The sequence below is a fragment of the Silurus meridionalis genome, chromosome 21, assembly GCF_014805685.1.
Source record: "Silurus meridionalis isolate SWU-2019-XX chromosome 21, ASM1480568v1, whole genome shotgun sequence".
Classification (NCBI taxonomy): Eukaryota; Metazoa; Chordata; class Actinopteri; order Siluriformes; family Siluridae; genus Silurus; species Silurus meridionalis.
The window spans coordinates 1071578-1099314 of record NC_060904.1 but is presented as its reverse complement, the minus strand read 5'-3'; the positions used below and the strand labels follow the sequence as shown (position 1 = coordinate 1099314).

At 40.6% G+C, this 27737-nt stretch overlaps 2 protein-coding genes across 5 annotated transcripts; both read right to left on the bottom strand.

Annotated features, from left to right (window-relative positions):
* Positions 1–6: 6 nt before the first annotated feature.
* Positions 7–10447, bottom strand: zdhhc20b (zinc finger DHHC-type palmitoyltransferase 20b). Of its 2 annotated transcripts, XM_046877287.1 has the most exons (14): positions 10318–10441; positions 9206–9232; positions 8909–9003; positions 8433–8553; positions 7983–8052; positions 7473–7505; positions 7259–7379; positions 6468–6503; positions 5997–6129; positions 5623–5749; positions 5409–5501; positions 5068–5162; positions 4905–4952; positions 7–4801 (listed from the first exon to the last, which is right to left on the bottom strand). In XM_046877287.1, the coding sequence occupies exons 1-13, from the start codon at positions 10433–10435 to the stop codon at positions 4909–4911; spliced, it is 1113 nt and encodes a 370-aa protein (XP_046733243.1). In that variant the 5' UTR covers positions 10436–10441; the 3' UTR covers positions 7–4801; positions 4905–4908. The 2 variants fall into 2 exon arrangements, with proteins under 2 accessions (XP_046733243.1, XP_046733245.1); XM_046877289.1 differs by lacking the exon at positions 6468–6503 and having other exon boundaries at positions 10318–10447.
* Positions 10448–11102: 655 nt separating this feature from the next.
* On the bottom strand, positions 11103–27648 carry nup58 (nucleoporin 58). Of its 3 annotated transcripts, XM_046877284.1 has the most exons (14): positions 26998–27648; positions 26568–26722; positions 26446–26478; positions 26082–26366; positions 23632–23791; positions 23479–23544; positions 22657–22831; positions 21890–21969; positions 21263–21381; positions 21080–21162; positions 20216–20417; positions 12905–12976; positions 12534–12629; positions 11103–11673 (listed from the first exon to the last, which is right to left on the bottom strand). In XM_046877284.1, exons 1-14 carry the CDS (start codon positions 27075–27077, stop codon positions 11510–11512), a joined length of 1770 nt encoding a protein of 589 aa, XP_046733240.1. In that variant the 5' UTR covers positions 27078–27648; the 3' UTR covers positions 11103–11509. The 3 variants fall into 3 exon arrangements, with proteins under 3 accessions (XP_046733240.1, XP_046733241.1, XP_046733242.1); XM_046877285.1 differs by lacking the exon at positions 12534–12629 and having other exon boundaries at positions 26998–27646; XM_046877286.1 differs by lacking the exons at positions 12534–12629; positions 12905–12976 and having other exon boundaries at positions 26998–27644.
* Positions 27649–27737: the final 89 nt, after the last annotated feature.

The window sequence follows — 27737 nt, the reverse complement described above, 5'->3', positions numbered from 1 at the left end:
AGTCACTTTTTTAATATAAAAGCATGTTTATTTTTAGTCGTGTTCACAGAATAAGCAATTACATCATCATTCACAAAATATCAAGATTCCAATGAATTAGAGTGAAAAATAGACGCGAGATCAACATTTTACAGTCATTTCCATGTTTTTCTAAAACAGAAACGAACAAAAAAAGGTGAAACAGAAACTGCTCTACAAGTCGGATGGTTTTTCCTTTAATTCTTAAAAAAAAAAAAAAAAAAAAAAAAAAAAAAGGCTGAAAAATAGAGAAATGAGATACAGAATGGCTTCTGAAAGATGTGAAAAGAAATGAAACGGAAGATCGGAGGTTAAATCACACACACACACACACACACACACACACACACACACACACACACACACACACACACAGCTGTGAGTGAAGGAGGAGGAGAAAACAAAATAAACGAAATCTGCAAACAAAAAATAAATACAAAATCAAATCAAAAAAAGGAAAAGACGACTGAAGTGGTTTCAGACGAGTCCTGGTGCTAAAAATCCATCATTAAAACATTACACTTCATTTTGTAATTAATAATTTTTATATAATTTATTTCTATATATTGTGATAGAAAATACCACATCAGACTGTAGTGTAGAACATTCCGAGCTCGGACTGAAATCTCTCTGTAAATCGCTGCTGCTAAGTGTTTGTGTTGTGCGTTTCTAGGTGTGTTTACGTGTGTATTCGTCACTGTAAGTTCAGAACACTGTGTGAAGAGTCGCGTGCGTCGCTCGTCACGGCTCCGTGTTGCGTCTGGATTCGTTCTCGGTGAAGACAAACGAGCGAACCGAAGCACCGACAGTCACCGAACACGTTTTATGTGATACGATAAAGAAGAATCGGGGTTATAAGACTTTTCCCTACTTTTTTTTTGTGTATTTAATGAAGGTAATTGCGAGATGGAAACTAAAGTATCGTGTGGAGAACCGACAAAACTTCAGAACCACAAACGCAGGAGCGCCACAGGACCGGTCCGAGGAATCGGTCCAGATTTTATCGCTTGGTGTCGGACACTATGTGCATAGAATCGAGAAGAAAACATGGCTCCTTCTAGCAGAAAAAACCCCAAAAAACCCCAAAATGCTTCTGCCGTTCGTCAGCGTGAACGCAGGATTCTGTTATTCATCACATTCTGCATTTCTTCAGAGACAACTCGACATACCGTACTGATCTCTCTCACACACACACACACACACACTTCCAGAACACAGCTGCACTTTGTATATTAAAGAACAATTCAACAACAATGTACTGATACTGACAGCACTGATACTGATACTAAACAAATACAGCAAAAAATTACTATTAAAAAAAAAAAAAAAAAAAAAAATATGACAAAAAAAAAAAAGAAAGAAAAGGATTTGGTGTCCTTGGTGTTTCTAGGCTTGAGTATGAGCTCTCAGAGGAACCTTCAGAGCTCCGATGTTCAGCCCTTTATTTGGTGAAAACTCAGCAGTTTTGAATGACCGAAGTCTGAACAAAAAAAGTGACCTGTACAGTCGAGTGCACAAGTTAGCGCGCCCCCTCCCCTCGCTTTACATTAACGGACAGAAAGAATATTTACTAGAATGATAAAGTCGAAATCGAATTCTGTGTGTTTGTCAAATAGCGAATCAGTGCCTTACAATAATAATAATAATAATAATAATACTAATAATAATAATAATAATCCACCCGAGTTTAAATAACTGCTGAAGTCCTGTTTGGGCCTGTTCTTATGTGTAAACACACAGTCTGTAGTTTTGAGACACATGAAATGTTCCTTTCGTTTAGATACAAGTCAAAAACAGTGAATGAGCGAAATGATGGAAGTTTGGTGAAGTTACATTTTTGTGTCTACCAGAAGAACTTGTAAAAGAAGAAGAACAAGACCGAAGATATGATCAGACTCCCTCACCCTCACATGGAGGTATGGTTTGGGGTTGTTTGGGGCAGGGAAGGTTCCAGAAGGTAAAAGTGAACCATCATGGCTCCTATTCCACACTTCAACACCATGCAGTTCCGTCTGGACTGCGGCTCATTGGAACCGACTTCACCGTACAACAAGACGAAGCGTACATCCGAGTTCTGACAGACGTCTGGAGTGAAATCTATCATGGTACCACCTGCCCACCAACATCCTTCTGAACTGCTCTGGGATGAACTTCACCACAAGAAAGACATTTCTGAGAAATTAGTGTGTGTAAAGGTGTTCATGCTAAGGGAGGATTTACATCCGATAATGTATATATCTATATATTTGGCAGCAAAGGAAATCTTCAGAAGCTGAAAGATGCATAGAAACAAAAGGAACATGCATGTGTCTCTCAAAAGCCATAAAACACAATGCTTTAGGTATCAGGCAAAGTTCAAACATATGACCAGACAAGTGAATCACAGAAGCAGGAAAACATCTCCCACATGCTCTCGCTACCACAATACCATATTTTTTGATTAATTTTTGTGGGAGGACCCTGAATACCAGGAATCGAAAATAAAAACACCACACACAAAGAACAGAGGCGCGCAAACTTTTGCACTCGGCCGTACGACTAAACCCGGTCAAAGGAACTAAATATAAATAAAAAAATTAAAAAACGTAAAATCCTAAACACATTTTTTATAAAAACAAACCGGTTCATAAGACACCAGCTTATGACGAGGCATAAAAGCATGGACTCATCTCACAAAAACTTTATCTTGATGAACGTAACCAAACGTTTGTTTTTCACGGATTTTTAGCAGTAATTTTATTCTCCAGCGTGTTATTACTGCAGACTGGAGACCGATACTGGAGAAGATGCATATTATGTGGCGTGTAGAACGTTCACAGTGCAAACGAACGAGCAAACAGATTCCATACGAATTAAACAAAAACTACGACAATAAAAGAATAAAAAAATAAATGTCTTAAAAAAAAAAAAAAAAACACGTGTTAATACTTAGCATAAACGAATCTGAGAGTGACGTGGGAATCGCATTACTGTGCTTTTTATTACCAAATATCTTATAACCAGGGCTGTCGATTTCGTACTTAATATGCAAATGTGCATGAATATTCATGTATATAATTAATATCCATGAGTCACCAGAAGGGGGAGGTGTTCTATTCGCTATATACGCAGGCTATAATTAATGTCTTGTAGCCCCTATACACCACGTACACCCCAAATCAAAAGTATTGAAACAGCAAGACCAGTTATTTTCTGTGTTCCGATCAATATACCATAAACCAGATTGATAAAAATCACAGATCTGTTTTGGAACACATGTCCGACATGTTTCTTCGCCAGGTGTGTTGTGTTTCTCAGAATGTTGGTTCTTGGATGGAGTTTTGGGTTTCACCAGTAAAGACCTGTGCATTTGGTGATCAAAAAGGTTTAACCAAAGTATAGACCAGAGAGCTGTCTGGGGAGAGGGCATTATAAAGCTGAAGAACGAGGGATGAACTTTGGGCAAAGCCAACACAAGAACAATAAGGAATGTCCTGGAGGAAAAAAAGGAAGAAACCACAGCTAAACTAACAACCGGATAAAACACAATAAACAAAAAGAATAAGCTTCACTGTTCCAATACTTTCAGGAAAGACTACAAGTCCTAACAGATCATGATCTGATACTCGACCACAGAAAGAGCAACCAAAATACACAACATCACCAAAAGTACTGGGACACCTGACTTTTCCACCCACATGTGCTTCTTCCTCAAACTGTACACACAAAGTAGGAGTCACACAATTCTCTCAGACGTCTTTATGTATAATGTATATCAGCCCTCTTCACTGGCGTTCTGTAAACAGGCTTCAAACCTAATCTGATTCTTTGGAATTCCGGGTGGAAAAAAACCCTCCCATCCTTTCAGGAAATGTTGGGAATTCTTTCCAAGAGCGAGTAAAATCAATAAGAGTCAACTCTCAAATGACTCGATGCTTTAAATGTGATATTTCTAAAAATAAACTCGGTGCTCAGGTGATGAGTTAAAACTGCGAGCGTCTCCGTGACCCTGAACTCAGATGTTGGGAGATTCCATGATTAAATAATTCCATAAATCACACTAGAGATTCCATTACAATAATAACAAAAACGATATAATAAAAGATTTGAATAATCAATACCACAGAAATGTAATCAACACTGTTAAAGAATAAAAATTAAAAAAATACTAAAATACACGTGATCCTGAAAATGGTCGAACGTTCCCACCTTCTCCGCCCGAAAGTGCGTCTGCTTTAATATTGTTATGAAAAGTTTAATGTGTTAAATGTATTAGATTTATAACCTAATTTCATCCAGAATTCCAAACGCGTGATCCTTCGTGCGATCATGTGACCTCACGCAACAAACCGCTAATCGCGGTAGTAATAATAATAATAATAATAATGAAATAGTCAACAGCTGGATCGAAACACGTTTCTATGTTCACGATCCGAAAAAAAGGAGAAGATGAAAGGATCAGGAAGGATCAGTCCTGGCTTTGTAAACATCAGATCAGACACCGGTGGGGAACCCAGATGCCCCCAGTGATAGTAGTGCTTGTTATTTCTGGTAAACAACAAATGGTTTGATATTAATCGCACCATTAATCCGAGATAAAACCTGCAACTGCTTTGAGAAAGGAGAAGAAGAAGGAAAGAAAAAGATTAAAGATCAGGATGCGAATTTCTCTGAACGTTAGACGTCGAGCGAACACACGCAAGCACGCACGAGGACGGGGAGCTGCTGCAGAGGTGATGGAGTTGTTTAAGGCATCACGTTTGATGGCTGTGTTTCTCCTCCGGAGGTTTTTTATTGACGAACCCTAAAAGAGAAGACAACCTCATGTCAATTATGTCTCACAAACTCCACCCCCTTCTCCACTGGCTCCACCTCCTCCCTAACAAACAAAGAGAAACGATGCTAACCTGGCTAGGACTCGCACTCCATGGAAACCGTGATGGTGTCATTTTCATCTGTGGAGAGAAAACGAGAATTCATGAACGAGTTCATAAATGTATTTGTTAAAAAAATTTCACGCCCACGCTGTGAATGATTTTCTGTTTTTTTTTTTTTTCTGGAGCAACTCACCGGACTTAACAGCTGCTTTGTGATCGTCCAGGAGGTCGTTATTGAGCAGATGTTTCTGAGACTCACTGAGAGGACCACACTGTTCTCCCTCAACACTTCAGGAAGGGAAAGAAAATCATAATTAAACCCTAAAACTTTAAAAGTTTTAGTGTGATTATTATAATAATAATAATAATAATAATAATAATAATAATAATAATAATAATAATAATAATAACAACAACTTGGTGAAATTTTAACACTTGAAACACTCGGAATTCTATTTATTTGGCTTTGATCTCTCGCACCCCTGTATGTGGTGAAACAGTGCCACTGTGGTAAAAATGAGAACTGCACCTCACCTTTGGCTCAGGTGATCTGGATGTATGGTTTCTGTTGGTTGCTCCGGATCTGTGGCCACCAGCCGAGTTGGAAACGTGAGACCGTCTCCCTGACTGCACAGAATAAAGAACAAACTTAAAGTCCTGAAAAAGAAGCTGTACATTTCTTGAGACTGAGTGTGTGAGTGTGTGTGTGTGTGTGTGTGTGTGTGTGTGTGTGTGTGTGTGTGTTTACCTGGTGAATACTGGCAGCAGCCAGAACTTCTTCTGGTCTCCGAACACCTGAGCGATGTTCTTGCTGAAACCTAGAGAGAACCCATTTTTATCTGGGCCGTTCCTGAAGACAGGTGCTCGGAAAGCCTCTGAAGGAACGAGAGAAGGTAGGAGATGAGGGTCACATGTAGAGGTTTCTGTATTAAACTCAATTGAATGCAACCATGGAGTCAGGAGGATGCACAGAGCATTGAAGGTGGAAATAGGGTGGAAGTGGAAGTTAAAGTGGAGATAGATATTAAGGTGGAGGTGAAGCAGGGATGAAAGTAGAAGTAAACAGAGATGAAGGTGGAGGTAAACAGAGATGAAGGTGGAGGTGGTGTGTGAGTGTGTTACCTATCGTGGATCTGTTCTTTGCTACGAGCCACAGGTGGTAAGTGAAGAGAGAGAGGATGCTGATGCAGAACATTGCCGCCACAAAAAAAAGAAACAAGACGTGGAATTTGGCATGAGAGTCGGGCAGCTCGCTCTGAGAGAGAGAGAGAGAGAGAGAGAGAGAGAGAGAGAGAGAGAGAGAGAGAGAGAGAGAGAGAGAGAGAGAGAGAGAGAGAGTTAATGCGTTTAACTCCATGTAATGAACTTCATGGACAATAAAGGGACATGTGATAAACATACAGCAGGAGGAATCTGATGCAGGGAAAAAGCCTCAGGTTTACACAAACACGTGATTAATCATGCGAGCCTAACGGATAAACACTCAGATACTTTTACAGAAAATGATGAATGAAATGGTATTTATTTATTTATTTATCATTTCCATGCCGGTGTGAACACAACAACCAACATAACACTAACACCGCTGATTACCTTCGGACAATTCTCTGCTGATTTCCTCCGGCAAAGCTTAGTGCAAACAGAGACAGACTGTTAGACACGAGAAGAGAGGGAGAAGGGGAAGAGGGAGGAGTGAGAGAGAGAGAGAGAGAGAGAGAGAGAGAGAGAGAGAGAGAGAGAGAGAGAGAGAGAGAAAGAGTGGAGTGGAGAGTGAGGGAAAGAGGAGTCTGAAGTGAGGGAAAAATATAGGGGAGGGGGTGCGGAGGGAGGAAAAGAGAGATAGACATAAGGGGGCAAGAGTTAGAAGGATGGAGGGATAGAGGGAGGGATGGAGGAAGAGTAAAGCACACGGTAAAGAGGTGTAATACGGCGATATAAAGGTTTAATATGCAAACGGATAACGTGTCCCTTTTTACTTCTATGTACTTTTTATTTCATTTTTTATTTACAACCTTTGCATTTGTTTATAAAAGAAAATGTTTACTATTAAAAAAATATTTACCAAGGAATAAGTGAACAGACGATTTAGAATTAATTATATATATATATATATATATATATATAAAATAAATTAATTACATATAAAAGATTAAAAAATATACAATATATTATTTTAAAGAAACATTAAAGTAATTCGACTTTAAATATTGTTACTATTGTTTATTTTAAATGTAACATTTTTGTATTTATTTACAGGTCCGTCACTACATGATAGTTTTGTCACACCTCCACAGGTGCACTGTAACAGGTAATAAACGCTTTTTCTTTTTAAAATCAAATCCAACAGAAGAGAGCATGTGATAAGTAACAGAGTGATAACTCACTGTCCAGAACTTGATGAAGTACTGCAGCACTGTGGCAGCGATGAACATGCAGTAGAGCAGCGAGTAGGCCAGGAACAGGATGAAGAACTTGTAATTAGAGAAACCTACACAGTTGTTTACCCTGTTATTGGAAAAAATAGGAAACATTGCAGTGTTAAAAACTTACACCATGTGTGTGTGTGTGAGACATGCTTTAGGAATAGAGTTCACTCACCACGGGCAGTGATGATCCATCTTCAACACACACCTGTTACACACCAAAATGACTTTTATATATTTATAGCATCTTGTGCCATTAAACAAATGTTTAGTTTGTAATGTTCTTAGAGCCGAAAACAAGCAGGTTAAACGCAGCACATACAAGCATTTAAACCGACTCTGGAGCTCCATTTCTGCATAAAACTTCCTCTCGAAGGCTGCTATTATTCTTATTCCTTTAAAGTTCGTTTAAATTGGAACTGAATTGTGAAACCTGTATCACGAATCAAATCAAATACTGAAGCAGGTATAATAAATGGAATCAAATCGTGAACCTGAATATCATCACCCCCAATACTGATTATTAATAATCACCCCCTAATCCACCAGATGTTGATTGCTTTCCTATAAAGGTGGTACAGACTATTACAAATATTACACTGTCTACTGTGTGTGTGTGTGTGTGTGTGTGTGTGTGTGTGTGTGTGAGATGTTTTGACACTTGAGAGTCAGGGTGTTAGCTTACATGTCACAGGCGGAACAGTGGTGGCACCGGTCGGGTTTGATCACCTGGCAGCGGTCACAGTAACGAATAGCTGGACACAGAGGGTAATCAAATCATCATTATTATTATTATTAATATCAATATTATCAGATTGTGAAGAGAGGGATGGATGGAGAAATGGTTAGAGAGATGGATGGATGGATGGATGGATGGAGAGATGGGGAGGAGTAGATTGAAAAGTGCTAAATAAATAAATAAACTTGAAAGAGAAATGGAGAGAGGTAGATGGATGGAGAGGAGGGGAGAGTGGTAGATAGGAGAGATGGATGGATGGGGAGAGGTAGATGGATGGAGACGAGGGGAGAGCGGTAGATAGGAGAGATGGATGGACGGAGAGAGGTATGTAGATTTGTATGGAGAAATGGACGGAGAGATAGATAGAGAGATGGACGGATGGAGTGATTGGCTTACCTCCAGCACCAGTGCGTGTGTACAGCGGCAGGCTGCTCGCAACTCGTTTCAGGATCTCCTGCTGAGTCTCTGGGCGTTCTTCTTTCTCATAAAGCTCCTTCTCAGCTTTGGGTAAACAGAACTACAACACACACACACACACACACACACACACACACACACACACACACACACACACACACACACACTTTATACCACAAAATTAATCAAACACGAGGGAGATAAACAGGATTAGTCCAAATCTCTTAGGAAATGAATGAGATCTGCAAGGATTTGACCAGAAACAATCAACAGTTCTTCAGGATTAATCAGAAAACAATGTGATTGGTCAGAATGCTATAGATGGTGAACAGGATTGGCTAGAAGTTAATCAGAAAATAATGGGATTGGTCAGAATTTCTCTCAGGTTGTAAAGCTTTATTCCATGTTTCTGGACCTCGATGCCGGCACCACGGCCATCTTTTCATTGAGCTCACCTCTTTGGATGGATTTGCTGGTTTGGTGAAGATGGTCTTCCAATAAGACCAAACAAACAGGATGAAGAAGAGGTGAAAAACCACCAAGTAGATGACTGTGAGAAAGAAAGAGCCAAAAAAAAAAAAGAGTTGCAGACACATCAGAAATGGACTGGACGATCCATCACAGACGAGCTGGAAACTCGCATCAGCACAAACACAAGCCGACACACACACACACACACACACACACACACACACACACACACACACACAATTCCGACTCATCCCATTTAACACAAATGTGAGACTGCTCACCTTTTTCTCCCAGACTCGGCACAGTGACTGCAGAAAAGAGAAAACAAACATTTATTTCACAAAACAATTTTTTGGCATCAAACACAACAGTCTTTAATTCAGGGCATTTTTCAGCTCTTTAAACACCACAGGGGTTCATGGACACCTGAGCAATAGATTGTTTTGGGATGTTTTATAAACATTTCCTTTCCATGTTTAGTCCTGCTTTGCTGTTTATAATAAACTCCACTCCTATGGGAAAATGTCCCATTTACTATGACATAATGAGTAATAATAATATATTTAATTTATCCTCATTGTGTGCAACTGAATAGGTTGCTGTTTTATTAGCCGGAAATAATAAAGAATGAGTGACACAGCTGCAATAATCATCATCTACCGGGCTACAGGTGGGCTACAGGTGGGCTACAGGTGGGCTACAGGTGGGCTACAGGTGGGCTGGGTGGGCTACAGGTGGGCTACAGGTGGGCTACAGGTGGGCTACAGGTGGGCTACAGGTGGGCTACAGGTGGGCTACAGGTGGGCTACAAAACAGGTCAAGGTACTCAAAAGCTTCTGACGATTCAGGAAATAAGACTGATTATCAATTCTAAATGTTTTATCTCCTTTTGGTCTTAACAGACTGACAGTCGAGCCTCAATTCCGTCCGGAGAACTAGTTTAACTAGTTAGTTATCTAGTTCACTGTTCAATGTCTTCTTAATTAGGCATTATAAATAGGTGTTTACAATCAAATGAAAAAATTATAATAATACTAACTAAATAAATAAATAACCACCACAACAAAATAAAAGTGATAATTTTGTTGCTGTTTCTTTGCCGGTATCTAGGCGAGGAATCGGGTGGTGTTGCTAGCAGGCTAGTTAGTGCACAGATTTGAGTTAAAAGGTGGTATAACAGAAATGTATATAAAAAAACATGTTTTATTCATAAAAACAGTGAAACCTGTGTTCGGTTTAAAGTTTAAGGACTGACACGGAGGAGTGAGAGGGATGAAGCGGCTGAGGGAGAGAACGGCCACTTCCTTTCTTCCTCCCTTCACATCTCTTTAGCTTTTGACGCTAATTTTCTGATAAAAACAGCAACGTTGGAGTCAAAACAAAGTGTACTTACACACACACAACTCCACAACGTAGGCATAATACGACCAGCACACGACTAAAGCGATAAATATAACCGGTATCCAAGCCAGACCCCGCTGACAGCATCTGAGGACGTGGGAAGGCGCCATCTTTAATTTCCACCGTACACACTACAGGGAGGGTGAGAAGAAGTTGGGGGGAGGGGGGAGTCGCATAGAGCGAGTCGGATCTTTGAGTCGAATCTTCCGGATCCGATATATAGAGTCGATTCACGTGTACTGTATAAACATGCTGATTAAAGCTACAGCCATGAAAACCAAATAAAATGAGTTTCAGTGTCGGATTAAACTTCTATTCAATAAATCTTCTCTTAGCCGCTCCCGTTAGTGTTCATACGACTCTGTATCAACCTGCATGTCTTCCATCAGCACATCCATAAATCTCTTTTCCTCCATCCTCAGAATTCCTCGACCGATGCTTCTTCTCTACACATCACCAAACCATCTCAATCGCTCCTCTCTCACCTGGTTGCCAAAACGCCCTACCTGTGCACCCCTCTATAATAAACATGAGGGATGTTCATCATCCCTGATGAAAATCTCAGCATCTTTAATTCTCCAGCCACCTTCAGCTCCACCTCCTGTCTTCTTGTCCAGGTTTACTTTTATTCATTAAAGACAGTTAAAAATATTCATTTGGAATTTTTTCATAATAAATCCTGCTCATAAATGAGTTTATTTGTACCTCAGCTGTACCTGTTGTGTCTCAGCCATAAACCGATCTTTAATCTTCGCCCCGAGAAAACAAAACACATTGAAGAAATAATTGTAATTTTTATTAATAAAGTTTTTTTTTATGGAAAAACAATTTGGTACATTTGAGAGAGAAAAAAAAAAAAGTCAAAACATCAAGAGAAATCAGGGCCACAAAACAACGTTTAACACTCAGAACAGACCAGGACAAGAAACAGAAACAGGAGTAATCACATGTCTGTGCTCTTTGTATGTTCCTTCTCAAATACTTAATATCTGTGATGATAAACATTCGAAAACACACACACACACACACACACACACACACACACACACACACACACACACACACACACACACACACACACACAGAGGACATCCATCACAAATACAGAACATTTTCACTAACCCCCACCTTTCCTGTGGCCTGAAAAAATTTATTTCCCTTTAGTGAATATCTGCCCTGCTGTTCTATCTTTTGCCCCTCTTATTGCCCGCTGGAGGTTTTTTCAGCTGCAGGACTCCGGTGCCAAAGCCGGCGCTCTGAGCCGTGTTCACGCCAAAGGTCAGTCCGGCCGACGCGTTGATTCCTGGGTTACTGAAGTTAAAGCCTGAGGTGTTGGAACTTCCAAACCCTGAGAGAGAGAACACACACACACACACACACACACACACACACACACACACACACACACACAAAATGAGCATAAACACACATGCACACATTTATATATGAATAAAAGCTCTAAATCTCTATTTCTACAACCAGAACATTGAAAAACCCACAGGAACTACTTTTCACTGCACAGAGATGGAGAAGGTCCACAAGAACAACTTTGAGACTTCCAAACTAATACATTTGTGTTTTATAGCCAATATTTTAAAAGTTTACTAGCAGAGTTCTGACGCAGTTAAAAGTTTTTCCAGTTTGTGGTAAAAATTCTCATCTTGTTCCAAAAAATTAACGAAAATAAATAAAATGAGTTAAATATTTAGAACAAAACCAAAAGAAATTTTAATGCAATTGAATTAATAGTACAGCGAACGCCAAACTAATAAATATCTTGCACACTTCCTGTGATTTTATTTTATTTTTAATAAAAAAAATATTTTTTTAGTTCCAGGATTGTTGCAGGGTTCAGCCTGCTCAGATTCCACACACATGCAAAACCTGGAATATTGATATTATTTAATGAGAATTAACACCTAAAAGCCCTTGATGAGGAAACCTTGCGCTTCATGACTTTTTTCAGATATCGGTGATTGAAGCCACTCGACCGGTTTGTTCAAAATAAAAATTTTTGCTCGAGAACGCAGGAAATAAACCGCAGAACAAATCAGACTGTTGTATAAAACCATGTCAGTTTTCCATAAACAGCAGGTAAAAGAGAAGGAGGAGGAGACTGAGGGAGTGATAGTGATAGACGGTTAGTGATGGATGGTGTAAGAGAAAAAAAAAAAAAAAAAAAAGAGAGGAGGGTGCTACGACACACACCTGCACTCAAGCTCCCTCCGGACGGCTTGTTAGCGGAAAAAGCGAACGATGAGCCTCCAGTCGCCGAGGCGCCGAATGCCGGGCCGCTACCGAAAGCTGCCGAGACACAGAGCCATTCGTTACCGAAAAAAAAAAAAAACCCCAACAGGCTCAGATCTCTCTCTCTCTCTCTCACACCAAGTTTATAAATAGATTATAAATGAGTAGAAAGAAGGAGGAGGAGGAGGAAGAAGAGAAGCAGGTTGTTCACTACTGAGATATAAAATGGTATTTCAGAAAGCGTCGTGCAGCTCAGAGCAGAGGGATGCTGAAAGCGGACAGGCCAGTGTGTGTGTGTGTGTGTGTGTGTGTGAGTGTAAAACTGCGGGTACCTCCAAGGCTGCTGGAGCCCATACTAGTGCCCATGCTTGAGGCAAAGGGAGTGCCAAAACCCGCCTGAGATCCTGAGACAGAGAAAGAGAGCAGAAGAGCTTTAACTCTCAGAGCTGCATCTCAATCCAGGAAAAAAAAAAACACAATTCTGTTTCTGCGTATGAAAATGTATCTAAAATCTGTGGTGTGTGTGTGATGAGCTCCTTTTGATTTAAACGAGAAGCTGAGGAGGCCTGAGGTGCAGTCAGTGTTCACATTTATCCTAAAGGTGTTCGATATGGTTTAGAGCTCTATAGCAGGAGATCTTCCACACAAACACATGGAAAGTGGATCTTCATGGAGCTGGATTTGTGCACAGGGTTTGCATTGTCATGCTGGAACTGGTTTGGGTCTCCTAGTTCAAGTAAAGGCAAAATGTCATGCTCCTGCATCCAACTTTGTGGTAACAGTTTGGAGAAGAAGCAAAATTGGTGAAGAGGGAGGAAAAAAAAAAAAAAAAAAAAAAAGTGTCCCAATACTTTTGGCTGTAGAGCATATGCTCTAAATGAATGGATGAATTTAAAAGTGGATCCATTTATGTAATAAATAAATTATTTGTTATAAAATTACTAATATTTTACAGGAATGAATTATTAGTATCCAAATGAAAAAGAACCAAATAAATGTAGTTATAATTTATATATATATATATTTATAAATGTTTGCAGTAATATTTTTGTAATAAGCTTTTAATTAAACTGCACTCAGATCCAAACTCGGGCCACTGACCAAAACTATCGAACAACCTTTATAAACACTGTAATAGGGACTATATTGAAGACTAATGTAAATAATTAAGTACATGTAATAATGTATTAATGTAAAATTTTGGGAGGGAAAAAAGTTATAATTATGTAATAACACTGTAATAAACTCTTTAAATTAACCTTTTTTTACTGACTAAAATGATTAAAGATTATTTTGTGCTCCAGTCTCGTTTCCTTTTAGCTGGCTCTTTCAAAAATAATTGTATTTTTTTGTTAAAAAAAAAAAAAAAAAAATTATAGCAAAAAAAAGAGATGCATTAATTACTAAAAATAAAATCAGCATCTCGTAAAGATCCAATTCAGGCGAATAAATGATAGTCAGTCAAAAAGAAACAAAGACAAGGGCTTTTCTCCACTCGTTGTTTTAAAAACTGATTTATTGTGAATTTTAAGCACTTACATAAAAAAAAATATATAAATAAAAAGAAAAACATGACATTTTTCATTCCTACTCGCTAGCTGCATGAACACGCTTCGATTTCACGCCCAGGTTCTGGTGAACGCAGTATAAAAGAAATTCAGATCCACTGATTCTTTCTGCATGTACTAGTGCTAAAGGCAAATCATCATCATCATCATCATCATCATCAGCAGCAGCAGCACCATTAATATGAAATGGTTTGAATTAAACCTCCTCATCACACACACGATAAATAAGATCAGATCTGAACATGTTTCTGTGTAAACGTTTGAACACGTCGTCCGTAATTAAAGATCTGTACATGTGGGGTTATTAAAAAGGTCACTCAGAGCTGTAGCAGCATTAGCGCTCGGTGTATCCCGCCAGGTGCTACGACGCTAACCCTAAGCTAGCTAGCTACGTTCACACAGGTAAGTGATTAGTCATTTGTAGAGATGGTGGGCATGGCCTGTCCATTTGAGATTCTTGAATCAGATTAGATTAAAACGAGATATTTATTAGCAAAAATACGCTCCCCAGAGGTTAACGAGTTAATTGGGGGCGTGGCCTGTTCAACAAAAAAATTCTTTACGCTTTACATGCTTGAAAATTAAGGGTGTGTCGCTAGTTAACTCGACGAAAAAGAATAACCTCTGCTATTTTATGGGCGTGGCCTGTTCAGTGGCTATTAATAAAATAAATAAAAATGTACGTTTATAACATGTTACGTAAATTGTTTAATACCAGCTTCTAATCTCAGATTAGCAAAATGAGTTAATTGCTAGCCATGTACAATCGCTACAATATAACAGTCATTGATACTCTGTGGGCGTGGCCTGTTTAGTAGCTATTAATAGCTACAAAGCACAAAATAAATATAGCTTTTTGACTTGCATGCTTAATACTTGGCTCCGTATAAGATTCTGTCCTGAGATCGGATTAGCAAAACCAAAAAAAAAACCAAATAGTGATTTACACCAGAGGACCAGAGGATAATCTCTGCTAATTGGTGCACAATTAGAAAAGTGAGATTGTTCTAATAGCCACATGCACTCACTGGAGCATAATGAGATTTGATTATTAGTGGGCGTGGCCTGTCCACAAAAACAATTTATTGATTGATTTACATTACGTACTCGCCTCTGTACTAGCTTCGTTATCAAGTATCTCGAAAACCTGATGGGCGTGGCCTGTGAAGTAGCTATCTATAGCTAATAAGCACCAAAATTGAAGCCAGCCAAGTCTACTACTTCCTTCACCAAGTCTCGAGGAGACTGAAAATCAAACCCAAACTGGGAAAATCTCCGTGTATTTGTGGCTAAACTCAGCCACGTGTTTTCAGAAAAGTGCCGCTCAGCCGTATCGAATGTTAGCATGAGTTGCACTTCTTCCGTCATGCTTACGAATACGTGTTCCACTTGTTTATTATAAGCCCTAAGAGTTCAATCAAACCTACACGGCAATCAAAGGGCACTGCGTACGAAAGGGGAAGAATTCCAAATATTTTCCACGTGAACTCTAGAACGTGTAGCGTGAGCGAGAGCACGTACGCTAAACACAGCATCAAAATCACGACGTGGAACCTGCAGCTATTCCTCTGACTAATTTACCCAGAATGCATTGTCTAGGACTGACGTACAATTCTGCTCTTAATGAAGCGTTCAGGAAAAAACAACCAAATTCCATCGTTTCCTCCTGAGGGAGAAGCTGCTTCTGCTCTGCCTGGAGATTCCCTGGAACACACCTCACATCTGTACACATCTGTACACATCTGCCCCTTATACTTTTATCATGAACAGTCATAGCTCATTCTGCTCTTCATGGTACTACAGCTGATCTCTCGCTCACACACACACACACACACACACACACACACACACACACACACACACACACACACACACACACACACACACACACACACAGGAAAACGGCATTTTCCTGATTTAAATAAATAAAGTAAGTAAAACAGGAAGAAAAGTAAAAGATAAAGAAAAGGAAAAAATAGAAAGAAAGTAAGAAAAAAAGAATAGAAACAAGAAAAACAAAAAGTAAGACAAATAAAAAGTACAAATTAAAAAGATTTTAAAATCTTTTACAAAGAAATTAAGAAAAATAAATAAAGAAAAACAAAATAATTATAAAAATAAAAATAGAGAAAGTAAAAAAAGAGAGAAAAAACAGAGAAAGAAAGAAGTAAAGAAAGAAAGAAAAGACAAAAGAAAGAAAGAGAAATGGACAGATGTCAGGAGTAGCAGCTGGACTGAGGCCTCTGAACACTGAACATCTCTGTACAGTAACACACACAGCGTCACTCACAACCACACAACAGTCTTATTATAAACCCCTCCCCCTTCATCTGCTGAGAGAGAACACTGTAGCTGTCTCTCACACACACACACACACACAGACACACACACACACAGTCACTGATGCGTGTGTGTGTGTGTAAGAAAAGACGGTATGAAAGCGATCTCTGAGGCTTAAAAGCACAAAATGACACGAGGTTCGCTGCGTGACTTCATACGGCGTGACGTAACCGTAGCAACTCTGTCACAAAGAAACGTTCCTGATGTTTCGGACAGCGGAGTGAAAATGTTTAGGGTCGTCCTACAGAACTGTAACAGAAAAGCAGCTCTGTTTAACGACTCCACCAGTGGACCAGGAAGTGCTCAGTGCTCAGTGCTCGCTGAACTGAACTGCTCTCCCATACACAGAACTGATTTATGCGGTTTGGAATCCGGGTTACAGTAAAATCAAATCAAAATCAGATTTCCTTCATCCCACACTTATTACTCAAAAGTATGTGGACACCGAGGGTTGTTCTTCTATCTGAACATCTCATTCCACATTCAGTCTGATTTGCAGCTATAATGATTCCCACTCTTCTGGGAAGATGTTCAGAACTTTGAAGATTCGTTCAGCCACAAGGGTGTTAGTAAAGTCAGGTACTGAATTAGGTGAGGAAATGACGAGGCCTGGGGTGCAGTCAACATGAAACATTCATCCTAATAGACTTGGAGCTCTATAGGAGGAGATCTTCTACATCTTCCAACCCGTGGAAAGCTGATCTTCATGGAGCTGGCTTTGGAACAAGTTTGGGTCTCCTAGTTCATCTAGTGCAAAAGGCAGCCAAAGGCGTCCCCTACAATTGTGCACCTCAAACTTTGCACTGGTGTCCTAATACTTTTGGCCATGTAGTGTGCTTTCTCGCTTTCACCAGCACCTTCTACACGAGCTTCAAAACTTGCCTGGGCAGCAGCTGGTCCTTCTGGTACAAATAATGTCGACTTTAGGAAACGTGGACGAGAAAAAGCAAAGAAACTTAAATTTTGGCTCCTTATTTCCCATTCCCTCAAAGAGATCCTTCTTCAAAATGTCTTCCAGGGGTTTGTTTGATCACTCGAATCACCATCGTATTGCTCCAAGTTCCTCGCCATGTTCATTAATTCTTTTGAACATCAGGAGACCCCACACGCACACATCCCTACTGAAAACGTGTGAGTATTTTGTTTTATTTGTTTCTCTTCCGCTACTTTTTCTCGAGGACGCATTTGATATTATCACAGTTTAGTGACGGCACGATTCTGCGTACGTGCTGAAATTAGTGCTGAAGCACGTTACGTTTCGGCCAATCACGTCCCTGTACAGCGCGTTCTTACGCCCCACGATCTCGCCATGTTCCACTAACGTCTAAACTGACAGCCGACACAAGGATGGGTACGTCATCTCGGATGGTTCGAGTCTCTCAAGTCTCTTACGCTTCTACCCAAACAGACATGTAATGCTTCGCGATACCGACCCGTCTCCAGATATCGCTAATGACCCTGTTGCGCTGTTCTAGTGGCAGTGTTGAATCGTTATCATTACAGGCCCCTCGAGCCCAGAACATCTGGAACAATCCGTCTCTAGCTGCCGTGTGCTGTATCCTTCTTGCTCTAAACAGTGTTTGCAGTCTGTTTATTAATCGAGCAGAAAGCTTAACTATTACATTTATTCATTGTATTGTTTCAAGTCGAACAACCAGACGAGCTCTGAAGTTTCCACGCAGCTTTCTCGTACGTTTGAAAGTATTTACTGATCTGCAAAATAACGAGTGGCGTATTGCGTACGTGAAAACGTCAGACCTTATGGAATTCCTGACACACAAACTTCTTAAAAAAAAAAAAAAAAAAAAAAAAAAAAGTTGACAATTGTTTTACATAAATGTGAAAGATTGTAAAAAGAAAACACAGGTGTATTCGAGTACAAACAGAGTGTTGGGGGTTTGCAGTCACTCATCCGGGTGGGAACGCGCGGAAAACTTCCAGCACATCTGGCTCTTATGCAGATTAGCGTCGGTGCACACTAGAGCTACATGTGGCTGTTTAGACACGAACAGGAAATGGTTTTGGGGAGGGGCTCAAACATCCGCTCATATACACACACACACACTTAGTGTCCTACACGTCTCGGTTCAGGATGACGCACGCGAGCCAAGATTCAATTAGCAGGGGGAGAGTGTGTGTGTGTGTGTGTGTGTGTGTGTGTGTGTTTTTCCAGTCCTAGTCGGAAAATTGAACACTCCATAAGCTGTGATTATAAAGAGCGTCAATTATCCCCAAACATCAACTCATTCCTCACATCTGTACCCGGTTACAGGTCGTTAGAGAAGAGGTGTGTGTGTGTGTGTGTGTGTGTGGTGTGGGTTGCACAGACATACTCGTTACTATGGTTACCAACACTAAAACAAGCGAGACACGTAAAAACCCTTAAACCCCGCAAATCAGTAGAAAAATGCATAGGCAAATTATTTTCACGTGTGTGTGTGTGTGTGTGTGTGTGTGTGTATATATAATCACATACATCAGGTTTATCACATTCATTATCCAAAATAATAGAATCACGTCTCCAGAACGATCCGAGACGCACAACGCACCGATGTCACGTTAGAAATCGAGAAAAAAAAACCACATTTATTACTGATATATTTACTATTAGTGCTATATTTTTTTTTTTACTAGAAAAAAAAAAAAAAAAAAAAAAAAAAAAGCCCCCTGCCGCCGAGCCACTCGGACAAAAAGGAGAAGGAGCTGCTCGTCTCGGATTGTTCGATCAAGCGTTTGTTACATTTCGAGACGCGTCGCACGTTGATGACATCACAGCGCCGGACTAAATACTGCATTATGTGTGATAAATTTACAATCATAAGATTTTTCTCGGTATAATACTTTCAGAACACACTGGGAGTCTCCCTACATTTATTATTACAAAATTAATTCATTGTCATTTTTTTCCTTCCTACTTTTTTTTCCATGTTAAATTAGTTAATTTATTTAATAAAGTGATCGCACTGGCACTTTTACAAACCTGAACATCCTGTGAATAATCCAAATAATATTTTCTGAATATTAACACCCCACCTAGCCCTGCCCACCCGGTCTAGCCCCGCCCACCCCACCTAGCCCTGCCCATGGTCTAACAAACGTGAATGAAAGAGGAGGCGTTTTCACAAATCATTAATCATGCTACATCACTGCTGTTAGCGACACTCGCTACCTAAAAAACCCCACTAAACCTTGATTAATTATTAAATTATTAATTCCTCAATTAAGGAAAAAAAAAGAAAAAGAAAAAACCTTGATATTCGATGGAGTAAAAATCTGGTGAAAAGCAACGTCTGCATTAGTCTGGTATCAGTACACACACCAGTCCAGCACCTTCAAATTGCGTTTTTGTTCTAGAATCGGAGGTAAAGTACCCTGTTATTGAATTTCGGAGAGATTCGTTTAAAAAAAAAAAAAAAAAAAAAAAAAAAGGAAATACAAGACAGAGCAGTTTAATGTGTCCTGCCTACATGAGAGATTGGGACATGAAGTGTAGAGATGCGATCGTTCTGTCGTAAGTGCTCCGTTTCTTCAGGGGAGGAAAAAAAAAAAAAAAAGAAAAATTTGAAATAAAGAAAAAGGTGAAAAAAGCGATGCGGCAGAGAGACGGCACTGACTTACACCTCTATCGTTTTCTCTCTGACTTTCTTTAACTCACTCTCTCTCTTTCTGTGTGTGTCTGTCTCGCTTACAGCTTAGAGGTCAGTTAGAGGTCTTAGAACTTGAAGGCGGTCAGACCTGGAGCAGGCTGCTGCTGCTGCGTGAGCGTGGCAGCCATGGCAACGGCGGTGGCGTTGGGGACGGAGCCGAAAGGCGTAGGGCCGGTGGTGACTCTCGGGGCGCTCTGGAGTTTACGGCTGGCGCTTCGCTTCGACTCGAACACGTCCGTCGCATCATCCAGGAACGCTCGCCTGTAGCCCAGGTATTGGTGCTTTAACGTCTGTAGGGGGCAGAAAAGTGTCAATTAATTTATGGGTCAATTAGTGGGTTAGAATTAAATAAGTGACTTCTAAAGTTTCTTGGAGCCAAATAAACACAAAGTAAATTTCAGAATGTATTTATTATTATTTAATTATTTATTTATTGATTTATTATTAGTGTTTATTTATGAGTGATGCACTTTAAATAAAACGAATATACAGACATTATATCAGAAATAACCACGTTACGATTACGACAGCGTTTTAGTGTCACCCTAAAAATCATATTACGAGATTATTCTTGCAGTGCTACGATTTAAAAGTCGAAATTACGAAATTTTGTGGGAAAAGGAATTGAGTCTGAAGGAGCGCCGGCGCACTCGAATTAGTCTCGTAATCATTATTATTATAATTTTTTAATGGTGGCATTAAAACGATGTCCTACCATATAAATATACAATTACAAAATAAATTATATTTTTAATTCTGCACTGTTGAAATAAAAAAGGCAAAAATCATTGGGGTGGGTTTGTTTACATCATGAGCGCCCCCTAGTGCCCCCTAAAAGAACCCATTTGCTAGAATGCAATCATCTTTAAAAAATTCCAAAGAATGGGGTTCAGGCCACCAGGTGAAACTACACTCTAATTTCCTCCACACACGCACACGCACACGCACACACCTTTACGTTCTCGTGGACGGCTTGCAGCTGTGCAGCCAGAGCTACGAACGTCTGGTAGAGCTTCTGCATGGCAAGAGACAGATCTGTGTACACACAAACACACACACAGGAGATTAGAAACAATCACTAAAACTAAAGAGGGTTAGAGGGAAGGGGGTGCACTAACTTTTAGATCAGTACTACCTTGAGGAGTGATGTGGGAACCACTGCTCTGGGTGGTCAGATGGTTCTCCAGTTCCTCTATCTGCTGGCGGTACTGTTGTAACTGCACCTCGAACTGTTCCACCAGACCCCGGAAGTAACTACACACACACACACACACACACACACACACACACACGATAAATTTAATCTCTGCAGTCGTCATGATGTTTGTCATGAACTGCATTTCTACTTTACATTCAACTGAAAGGAAATGTAAACGTTGCTTAGCAACCACAGCTTGGGTTTCAGAATAAAAAATGTATTTTGAATATCACTAATTTATATTAATTTATTCGAAAACTGAATTTTATTGTAACGTTCCTGTTGCTATTTTTAATTAAAGAAGTAAACGAATTAAAATTGTGCGTTACATCACAGATAAGCCCCGCCCCCTGTCTTCGGTACATCACAGCCCCTGGTGTGAGCTCATACACACATTAATATCATTTAAATACATACAAATTTGAACAAATAAATAAGTAAACAAACGAATAATTGACATAGTTCATTAATTAACGTTTCCATAGCAAAATCTGTTTAGAACTTTATAACGCTAAACGATGTGGAGGCGGGGCTTCATGGACGTTGGTGATGAAGGTGACTCACTCGGAGGGAGCCGTGTTCTCGTGCTGAAGTCCAGGAGGAGTTTTCTGGGTTCTCAGGGCAATGTCAGCGTTCTTCAGCTCCTGCAGAGGAGAAAAAGGGTTCATCAGACATCAGGAGAACCATTTGGGGACTACAGGACTGAGAACAAGTCCCTCTAAAAGGTTTCAGTGAGAACATTTGGGTCTCTGAATGCTAAAAATAAATGAGAGATGGAGCTGCGTAGACGAGGTGTGTGTGTTACTGTAACACCTGAAGCTCAGCATGGGGTGAAAACGCGCCCGCATTTCTCACACCTTCACGTCTAAACATGCGTTTCCACAATGTACTTATTGTTTCCACTGCACAACTATTTATACACACACTGGACCAAAAGTATTCGGACACACAGCTTCTCCAGCCATATGTGGATCTTTGTAAAGTTTGAGGTACACGACTTCTAACCCTACTGAACATGATGAATGTGAATGCACCCCAGACCTCCAAACCTCACCTATATCACTACCTGATTTTACAAACACCCCTGTAGCTGAACGGCCACAAAATCTAGAGGAACATCTCCCCAAAAGCGTGGAGCTCATTATTAGCGCAAATGGAGACTAAATATAGAATGAGATGTTCAAAAATGATGAATTATTACCGATCAGAGGTTTGTAGTTGTCTCTCATATATTTAAGCTTTTCTTTTCCCTCAAAGATCATTTTCTTTGTTTCCAGTTTAAAATAAATTCATAAATAATAGTGAAAATGTGATGATGTCTGTCTCCGTACCTGCGCCGTCTCCATCTTCAGCTTGTCTATAGAGAGGGCGTTCCTCTGCAGCCCGCTGGCGCTGACCGACAGCAGCTGCTTCAGGCTCTTGATGTCATCCTGCACCTTCAGCATGGCTTTAGAGGACATGCGGCTGATCTCCTCCTGCACCTGCTTCTGCTCCTTCACAAACTTCCTACACGCAAATTACAGTCGTCACTTAGAGAATTTTTTTCCAGAAATCGCTTTATATCTGTTATTTTGGAGCTTTATATTTATATTAACTTATAAATTTAAAAAAAAAAAAAAAAACGATCTCAACTTTTTAAGGCCACGATGTGCATCACAAAGATATCACAGAAAATGTATAAAGACATGTTGGATTGATAAACCTGAAGAAAAAAAACCCCATGTAACCAAAATGGTATGATCCTCGTCTCAGAACACCTCTGTGCAGATTCGACTGTGAGATTTATAGTCGAATCGGATTCCTCCTTTCAAAGCATCGAATCTGTCACTATTCGTTGTCACGCCTCATTGGTTTAAACATAAAACGGCGAGATAATAAAAGGATCCTCGACTTTACAGACTTCAAACCAAATCCTTTGTTTCTGAAGTTAAATCCTCATGCTAATTAACGAGATCATAGATCATATTACTATCCAGAACATTTACTGAAATAAAGCGCAATCCTGTTGCTCTCAGCTGCCTGTGCACCTTTTATGGAGTTTTGTGGGCGTCGCTATATGCAAATGAGGTGTGATGAGAAATGTAAAAAAAAAAAAAAAAAAAAAAGGACACTTGCTGTTATTATAAACCTGAAGATGAAAATGCAGAACGTACTGGAAGTTGTCCACATCCTGGCAGATCGGAGGTGGCAGGTTTTCATCCTTCAGAGCTTTACTATCTCTACAGGAAATAAAAAAATAAGACGATAATTACGACCAATCAGAGCTGAGAAAATAAAAAGAATACTTTAAACATTTTGAAACTCACTCGGGCCGAGCGCCAGATGATTTATCGTTTTTCTTCTCTGACGATGAGCTGAAGTCGACTCCGCCCAAACCCAAGCTGGGCGTGGGAGCCGCGGCCGACGTGGCGGATGAGAGCAAACCTCCTAACGTCAGACCTCCACCCAGAGTCTGCTGCCCGAGACCTGGAACACAACGAAAAGGGCAGGAGGAGACAGCAAATGAGTAAATATTTATAAAAGACAAAACAATGACAAGGACAACAGTAACATGTGCACATAACCATCGCATCGTACTTAATCGAGAGAAAGCGTCTACAAGGGCTTTCATTTCACGTGGCTCCTGTTGTACACGCGTTTTAATGCGCAGGATCGGAGGTTTGTCCCAACACTGTGTCCAGTTTGGATAATTACGGGCAAATTTGTTTGGGAAAATTCTCCTTCTACGAATAGGCGCCATTGCCGTTTTGAATGCGTTTTGCCGCTCAGGGAGGAGCAGAGGTGGTGACGACTACAGCGACCCGGAAGAACAACGGAATCACTTCCGGTTTTGGATTAACGAGGGACAGAGAAAGTTCACTTAAACCTGGACTCTCAGTAGTGATTGCCAGGAAATGATTAGAAGCGATCAGGAGGCTCAGGCGTGAGTACAGAATCGATACTTTAATTGGAAGGAGACGTGTACGAGGGCTTTCACTCCACGTGGCTCCTGCTGCACACGTGGATCACCAACCTGCTCAGCCGCTGTGTCCAGTTTACATGGCAGGCAAATCTGTTAAGGAAGTGTCCCTCTGAGCCTGATGTCAAACCGCATTCGAACACTCAGATGCACCATGGCTGGTTAAACGCGTCTTGACGCTCAGGTAAGAGAAGAGAACGTGACGACTACCGTGACCCAGGAGAAGGAAAGGAGTCACTTCCGTAAAAAGAAGACGGAAATGACGGAGTTACGATCTGCACTTTTTAGAGGCAGAAATTGTATGGAATTTAAAAAGTTCGTTTTCCGGTCGGTTTCCGTCATCAATGCGACGTGGAAATCGGGGTGTGGAGGAAAACGTGTCGCTTCTGAAGAACGTCGGCTCGGACTGTCAGGATCTGGTGAGGTGAGTGACGTGTTTAGATTTTTTCACGCATCAGAATCTGGATACAGTCGCAATAAAACAATCGGACCATCGCTTTTTTATCAGAGAAGAATTACTGGACGGAAAAAGTTCACAAAAACCTGGTCATCAGTAATAATCAGTAGGAAATGATTAGACGTGAGCAGGAGGCTCAGGCGTGAGTACAGAAGCGATACTTTACCGCGGATTTGATTGTCTGATGCTCCGATGTTTGGAAGCGGGGAGTTTTTTTCCTTTAGAAAATTAGCTGAAAGTGTCAGTGCAGTGCAGAGGAGCATCTCACCTCAAACTTAACCGAATAAATACATAAATAAATAAATGAGTCTGGTTCCTCTCAAGGTTTCTTCCTCATAACATCTAGGGGAGTTTTTCCTTGCCCCAGCCGCCACAGCTGCTCATCAGGGATAAACACACCATTCACCTTCACTGTGGATTTCTGTAAAGCTGCTTTGAGACAATGTCTGTTGTGAAAAGCGCAATAGAAATAAACTTGACTTAATAAATAAAGACCTTGAACGAAAGAGAACGACTGATATGAAGATGTGGACGAACGAAACTGGAGAAATATTTGAAAGTCAAATTTTACAAAATGGAAATCAGCAGGAAAAACAGCTGATTAAATCTATTTCAATTCGATTCTGCAGAGAAGTCGTGTGTGTCTGTGTGTGTGTGAGAGACATGAGTGTCCATGTAAATTATTCTCTCGCTTCTCAGACAAGCAAAAGAGGAAAAGAAAAGTTGAATAGTCCTTTTTTTTTTTTTTTTTTGGAAAGATTCCCCAAAATGCCGTTTTTATCTGCAGCTGTCGAATCTGCGCTTTTTTTTCTTAGAAGTCTGTCTTTAATATTTTGAACGCACCAAAAATCTTATCAGAGAATCGTTGTTAATTCATGATGTGTACGTTTTGACCTTTTGTAATTTTTCACCACTGTAACTACGGAACATGATGCATTTGCTCAAACAGTGTAAATAAAAGCTTCTTCGCTATATTTCTTCCTCGAGATGTAGATGTTTAGTGTGATAATTGCGATATTTCTTCAGGTTATATGTTTTATTAAGATGAATAAGTGCTCCTCAGTTTTAGCGTTTCACTCTGTATTTCTTGTCACGTGCAGCCCTATCTTAACTGTGCCATTGAGTTTCCTCGTGTCCACTTCTCCTCCTCTACCTGCTCATCTGACACGAAAATCTCCTTATAAATTTAATCATTTCAATAGTGTTTAATTCTTAACTGTAATTTCTCGTTCGCGACGTTTAATTAGATTCTTTGGAGGTGAAACTCCTGTGTGATCAGTGAAAGGCCTGAGAGAGGAAACAGGTCTGGCGTGTGAGTTACATTTCGAGTGCGTTCTCACCCGTGGAGCCCGAGGTGGAGAAGAGCGAAGAGCCGAGATTGAGACCGGTGGACGGAGCCGAGGACATGGCCCCTCCTGCCCCCAGGTTGAGCGAGAACCCCGTCGATCCGCCCTGAGGTGCTGAGGAGGTGATGACGGAGCCCAGGGACAGGCCGCTGGTTGCCGGGGCCGTGCTGGTGGAGGTGGTGCTCAGGGAGAACGGACTCGCAGAAGCCGCCGGTTTTCCGAAACCGAACGCGAAGCCTGATGAGGCGGCAGGGGCGGCGCCAGCGGTGGCGGGAGCTCCTGAGAAACGACAGAGACGTCAGTTGGTCATTCCTTACTGAAGACTGATTAGAAGACAAAGCAAAAGTCTCCAGCTTACCTAAAGAGGGTCCGATGGCTGGTGCAGCAGCTCCTACAATAATCAAAAACAGCAATCAGAAACAGAAAAACAAAGATGAACCGGATTAGAACCCGTGCGTTGGGGATAAACGGCGCTCGTACCCGAGGAAGGCGTGTTAAAAGAGAACCCGGTCGCCGGTTTCTGAGCGAACATTCCGCTGCTGAGCCCCAGAGACGACCCGGTGGTGCTGGTGTTGGCGGAGGTCACCGTACCAAGACCACCAAAGCTGAAGCCACCGGTTCCTGTTGCAGGAGCGCTGGAGAAATCGGATAGAGTTCAGGTTAAAGGCGTGTTTATTTACAGAAGACAAATAAACATCTAAGTGGGAGGGGCTTAATCTCTGTTCTGTCAATCACTGGGACGCTGACCAATCACGTCTTGTGTATGTGGAAGAGGGCAGACAGCAGCTTTTTGTTTACATAAATAAGCACGTAATGCGCAAAGAACGTTTACAAAGAAAATAACCTCTGAGGTGTTTAGAGATTAAACAGTGGTTAGTTTACAGGTTAATTGGTTTCTGAATCCTCATACCTGGATGCTGATCCAAAAGAAAAACCCGCGCCGGTGTTCGTGGATCCCAGGGTACCGGTTCCGAAACTAAACCCGGCCATTTTTAATTATTATTATTACTATTATTTGTGTTTATTCTTTTAGAACACGGCGCGAGCAGACGTACACAGCGCTCGCTAACAATGCTAGCTCATCATGGCGTCCTCGTGCGGGCCCCAAAAACCTCAAAACACACGATTACCTTCTAGAAAAGAGTAAAACTACTAATGAGTAAACACTTCAGACGAAACGCGTGCGATAAAATAGCGAGGAAGACGCGTTATTTAAACAATAATCATTAAACAACTATAAAAACGTGCACGAGTTTGTTTCGGCGCTCAATGTTTCTTCTTCGGGTGTTTTCGCGTTTGCGGGCGCCCCTACTGTCGGGGATGATTCTATTTTCGTTACTATCTATATTTTTTTTTTTTGTGCGTGTGTATAAAAACTCATTTTTTACAGTTTGTATACATCCGTTTTATTTTTGTATTATATACACATTTGTTTAAATACAAACACTCGTCCATTTCAAATTCGTGAAAGTTCGTCATCAATTTAGCTAACGTTTCTGTTACGCCCAAACAGGAAGTACAAAGCGAAGGCTGAATGAGAGCTACCATTTTTCCCCGCACCCGTATTCAAGACAAAAGCCCGCCTCCATCGATGACGTGATCACACATTCTTGTATCAGATTGGGCAATTTGCTTTTAATTAGCGACACT